The 6,000-nt window shown below is 35.5% G+C and overlaps 1 protein-coding gene across 1 annotated transcript; it reads right to left on the bottom strand.

Annotated features, from left to right (window-relative positions):
- Positions 1 to 427: 427 nt before the first annotated feature.
- On the bottom strand, positions 428 to 1,924 carry LOC146921426 (FBD-associated F-box protein At3g52670-like). The gene is made up of 4 exons (XM_085714852.1): positions 1,086 to 1,924; positions 917 to 970; positions 800 to 835; positions 428 to 710 (listed from the first exon to the last, which is right to left on the bottom strand). Exons 1-4 carry the CDS (start codon positions 1,839 to 1,841, stop codon positions 432 to 434), a joined length of 1,125 nt encoding a protein of 374 aa, XP_085570978.1. The 5' UTR covers positions 1,842 to 1,924; the 3' UTR covers positions 428 to 431.
- Between the last annotated feature and the right edge of the window lie 4,076 nt (positions 1,925 to 6,000).

Raw genomic sequence — 6,000 nt, 5'->3', positions numbered from 1 at the left:
GAATATCAGTAATAGTATAACAGAAAAATTAAGTCATGTAGAAAATTATGTGCACACCTAGAAATCTTTTTCCGAAAAAAGGTAAGACTTTTACTTGAATCACGACCTAACAATAATTCAAAATTCAAAAGATATTGACACAATATTCAATGGCTCTTTGCAAAAAAAAAAAAAAAATCCAATAATCAATGTCACATATGCAAGAAGCATGAATGTAATATATAGCACTCACAAATTGTCCTACTCAGAGAACATAGTTACAGAAAATGATAACTACAATATATAGTTATAAAGTGAACCCAAGAAGTTTCCAAAGAATAAAAGCGAACCCAAGCATTAGAAGACCGTCGATTTGTATAACCATATATTGTTCAAACCATCAAATTCAGAAGTAGCAAATATTAAAACTAACAAAAACACCAAGCATGCATCTAGGAACTGCTGAGATCCAGCTTACATGTGGGAGAGATCCTTGGACAGGAGGATAAATTTTGTAAAAATTGAGGGTTCTCCATTGGGTTGGAGTGAAGAGTATAGTAAATGGACATAACCTGCAAATGTCTCGCATTCTGCAAAATATATGTTGCAAATCGAAAATCAGCTTCGCAAGCTTCATAGTCAAAAACTTCAAATTTTGTTAGATGAGACGAAACACATTCTGGAAAATGATCTGGATATTCCCAATGCTCTATGGTTGCTGAATTCTTCGCCTGTCAATCCGAGACAAAATAGGATATCTAAAAATACTCGATAGAAGAGAAGAACAGGTAAAAATTAGTAACTACTATAATAAACAAACCTTTACAATGGTAAGAGTTTGAAGTTTGGGACAATTCTGTAGCATTTTCACTACCACCTCCCAGTCATGAATGCTTGCAGACCAAGTTAGTTGAAGTTCCCTCAAATTTTCGAACACGGGAAGGCTTTTGTCAAATGAATTGATTTCTTTATTGGAAAGACTTCGTTCTATCTGCACAGACACAACACAAAAAAGAAAATACATACATCTTATAAATACAGATATCAAACATCACATAATTTAATATTGATTATAAAAAAAGATGCATCATTATCATATATCATACCCATACACTTAGAAACTTGACATTATAAACTGCTCTGAAAGGAAAACTAAATAAAGAGATACGAGCCCGAGTCAACTTGGATAAGTGTTTAAAGTACTCTCCCACTGGAACACCAGCATTTGCTTCTACAATTGTACCATTAGCTTTGATTCCATGTATACTCAAATATTCTAATTTTGGACACCCGAAAAGAAGTTTCATGAAATCCTCAGTATCTTTGAAAAAAATTCGAAACATATTTAACGTTTCGAGCAAAGGAAGATCAACGGAACAGTGAAGCATAGAGCCTACACTTATCCTCCTCAAATGCAGATGCAGAAGTGTTTTACAGCAGAAAATGCTAGGTGCCAACGGAACATTGAACAAGATTAGAGAGAGATTCTCCACGCCACGTTGTTTTGCTGCTTCGAGCCAGTCATCAGGCTCATCCTCCCAAAGTTGAGACCAACACCTGAGATCAAGAGATTTGAGAGTAAGGTTTTGAGCACGCGGAGACAACATAACTTTGTCCATAAATCGACGGAAGTAAATCAAGTCTTTTGAATTGTTGACGCCCTTATCATCGATTTTGAGACTGGAGAGTGAGTGGCATAATGAGACCCATCTTTTCGAAAGAAGGCTGGTTCTAAAAGCGTCTTTGCATGGAAGAAAAGAGAGAATGTGAGTTAGTATATCATCGGGGAAGTTGTTGAGAGTATCAACCGTCACCGACTGTGACGGCAACATTTTTTTCCTCTTACTCTTTTTGTTTTGCATACTTTCAGTGAACAAGCTATCTATTGAGATTTGAGGCGAGGATCTATTAAGAAGGTATTTGAAGAGGAAATCAGTGAAGAGGATTGTTGAAAAATAGGGAGAGAAAAACGCAAATTATGTTTCTGTTTTGAAATTCCACGAGATCTGGTAGGCATTAGTTCCGTCTAACCAGGCTTGTATATGTGATTGTTTGTTTGTGCGAGAATGACATAATATATTTGAAAAAAACACATAGTCAAAATCATCAACTCTCACAAAAAGAATTAACGATGAGTTAGTCATTCACACAGCTTCATGACACAGCTTCGACACTCTCATAATCAAGTGTTTAAGAAATAAGAACTCTTTTGTTATCACATTCCCTCAACATTAATGTAAAAAAATCCAATTTCAACACAAGTAGAGAGTGCTAAAACTCAAGCCTAAAACACACTTGCACAAAAATGCATTTTAGAAATATAAAAATCAAACTTGAGCACTATCCTTAAACAAGCAAATAGCCAATTACCCCCGAAATTGTAAGTTTCGTCAATTGATTACCCTCTGAAATTTCACAACGTTAATCAATTTACCCCATGAAGTTTTGCACTTATGTGCAAAATGGCCCCCGAAACTTCAAAATTTATATTTTTTTTCCTTATCCTTGCCTCAAAAGATATTAAAGGCAAACAATTAACACTTAAATATTAAATCTAACTATTAATTTTGGAGTTTGGGATAACTACATGCATATATACATCAAAATAGGCTTGTACCTGTTTGCTTTTCCCATAGTTTTTGTTTTTTAAAAGAAATTTAGGAAGGGAAAAATGTTTATTTTTTAAAGTGAGAACAATGGTTATTTTTACAACGGTCTTGAGAGAATTCACACTCATCATTTTGAGTTTACTAGGCTTAGGCTTAGGCTTAGGTTTATCATGAGTAGCAATAAGGAGAAACAAAGTCACAATTAGGGAGTGTGCACCACCTTCACAAGACAAGAACAAGATTAGTATAATTAGATGTGAACTAATTTTCCTGTATAAAAAATGACACAAAACCTTTTTTTATTTTGATACTAAAACAAGTCAAGAAACTTGGAGTATAACTCACACTTCATAGAATAATATAAAGGCTTTCCATTTCCCAAATAGTTCGTTAAGGACTATACATTTTCCTCTAATATGACATACAATGTGAAAAAGAAAAGACCAAACCTCAAATTAGTTCCTATTTTTAAGATGGTCATTCATTCACTTCTCCAAATTAAATTTAATAAATCAATCATCAAGGAAATCACAATATTACCTTTCTATCCTATTTTCCCTAAATAAATAAATAAAAAAAGAACAGCAATAAATCTTATTACACAAAAACTATTAGAGAAAATGGAATAGCAAATAACATAGAAATCTATACTTCAAACTCTATAAGCCTCCACTCAAGGGATCTAAGTCTGTCACTTTTAACATGATCCAAGACAAACATGAGCCTCTTAGATTGTTCACGCTTCACACCAGTGATCATATACAAGTGTGCAACAATAATTACTCTATGAAATTTGAAATTCAGAGATTAACTTCCACACGGTGGGTGTATTGGCCCACAATAATTACTCTATGAAATTAATATAAAGGATAAAAAAAATATAAATTTTTAAGTTTGGTGGTGTAACATCCCAGACTGCTTTTTAGGATTGCCGACTAACCCCACGAAAGAGATTAACTTCCACACGGTGGGTGTATTGGCCCACAATAATTACTCTATGAAATTAATATAAAGGATAAAAAAAAAATATAAATTTTTAAGTTTGGTGGTGTAACATCCCAGACTGCTTTTTAGGATTGTCGACTAACCCCACGAACCAATATAAATTTTAAAGTTTGGGGGTGTAACATCCCAGACTGCTTTTTAGGATTGCCGACTAACCCCACGAACCAACACGAGTCTTTTCAGCATGCTTTGTCCTCACTCACATGCTTACCGGGAAACTTCCCGGTAGGTCACCCATCCTAGTACTACTCCAAGCCAAGCACGCTTAACTATGGAGTTCCTATGGATTGAGCTACCGAAAAGAAGATGCATCTTGTTGATATGGGTAGTACCTAACAATTCTTATAAGCCTTCCTTCAACCATGTAGTCCCATACCTACACGGCCTCCGGATCCCTCTCATTCCGATGTGATTCGGTTCCTCTTATAGTACCTGTAACAGTCCGGTGGTCCGACTCATCCCGCTTAAGTCAGGGGCCGGCCTGGCTCCGCCACTGTTATTGTACCACGTCGTGGGTGTTACATGCCCACCAGCTTCCGCCTGGTTCGTCCCCGAACCACATTGTACTGGGAGAGGTCTGCTCTGATACCAAGTGTAACATCCCAGACTGCTTTTTAGGATTGCCGACTAACCCCACAAACCAACACGAGTCTTTTCAGCATGCTTTGTCCTCACTCACATGCTTACCGGGAAACTTCCCGGTAGGTCACCCATCCTAGTACTACTCCAAGCCAAGCACGCTTAACTATGGAGTTCCTATGGATTGAGCTACCGAAAAGAAGATGCATCTTGTTGATATGGGTAGTACCTAACAATTCTTATAAGCCTTCCTTCAACCATGTAGTCCCATACCTACACAGCCTCCGGATCCCTCTCATTCCGATGTGATTCGGTTCCTCTTATTAACGATAGTACCTGTAACAGTCCGGTGGTCCGACTCATCCCGCTTAAGTCCGGGGCCGGCCTGGCTCCGCCACTGTTGCTGTACCATGTCGTGGGTGTTACAGGGGGCATTTTGCACATAACTGCAAAACTTCAGGGGGTATTTGCAAAACGTCATGTTGACTAACAGAAGAATTTGACGGAGGGGGTAAATTGATTAACGTTGTGCAATTTCAGGGGGTAATTGAAGTTTTGTTAATGTCCGAAGGTAATTGCCGAAACTTACAATTTTGGGGGGCTGATTGTCTATTTACTCATGCTTAAACCATGTATATATTAGTAGAGTTAGTCAACAAGAGTTATGTTAGCAACACTCTCTTTTGTACACTCTCTCTAATATTCACTCTCTTATTGGTTTAAATCATTGTGGGTCTACACTTTGAAAATTAAACACACACAAAGTAGTGAGACATACATTGATTTCATCCAATAAAATAGTGAGTATTAGTAAGTGTTGAAAAATGAGTGTTGCTAGCATTCCTCTAGTTGACAATCATAATACATAATGGAATAAAAACATTGTTGCATTTAGATGTCAAATAAAATCATAAAAATATAAAAATACCATCAAAATATTTTAAAAATCAAATAAAACTAATGCAAATTTTTTCGGATTTTACTGAGAATATGAAAAATAAAAAAAAAATGAAAAATGGGTTTAAACAATGGAACTTTGGATTTTGATGGGCGGAGTCTCGTAATAAGTCCCTCTACGGGAGCCTTTTTCCTTGATTTTTTATGATTTTCTGGAGAAGTTTCGGATCAATCTCATCAAGTAGCCCGAAAACCAGATTTTTTACTAAGAACAACTAACAATGACCTGAAACAGAAAGATGAGAGTTAGGAAGATTAATATGATCATTAAACCGGTTATCCATGTTACAAACAGACTCAGAATTTATGCTGATACAGTTCGGATTATATAATCCGAATTGTTTTTTTCCTAATAAAGAGTGTTTAGAGGATGTTCGGATTCTATAATCCGAAAAAAGAAAAGAACGCGCCCTATTTTTCGAGGTATTCGGATTATGAAATCCGAATTGGTGAAAAATTCGTTTTTTTCACCCCATAACAAAGGAAAAACTCAATTCAGATTCTAAAATCTGAAAATCACATGGGCCTTTTCGTAAAAATAAAATAGAGCGCATAATAAATGGGAAAAATAAAGCCCTATATTTAATGGATGGGTTAGATGATTTTTTTAAAAAAAAAATAGTGGAATTGTAATGGACTAATAATATTTTTATTATTTTTTTGCTAAATTACACTAGGGGTCCTTTAATATTGAGGTTTGTAATAGACTGATCCTTTAAGTTATTTTGGTCACACATAAACATTTTCAATTTAGTCCTTTTGCCACATCATCGTTTTTGTAATGTTTGATTAACAGAAGGACTAAATTGAAAACGTTTACAAACTTAAAGGGTTTATGTGTGACCAAAATAACTTAAACATCAATCTGTTA

Source organism: Medicago sativa, chromosome 5 (genome assembly GCF_051527215.1).
Source record: "Medicago sativa cultivar Bolivia chromosome 5, Bolivia_mono, whole genome shotgun sequence".
NCBI lineage: Eukaryota > Viridiplantae > Streptophyta > Magnoliopsida > Fabales > Fabaceae > Medicago > Medicago sativa.
Note: the sequence above shows the minus strand (reverse complement) of the source record. Positions and strands in the feature narration are given on the sequence as shown.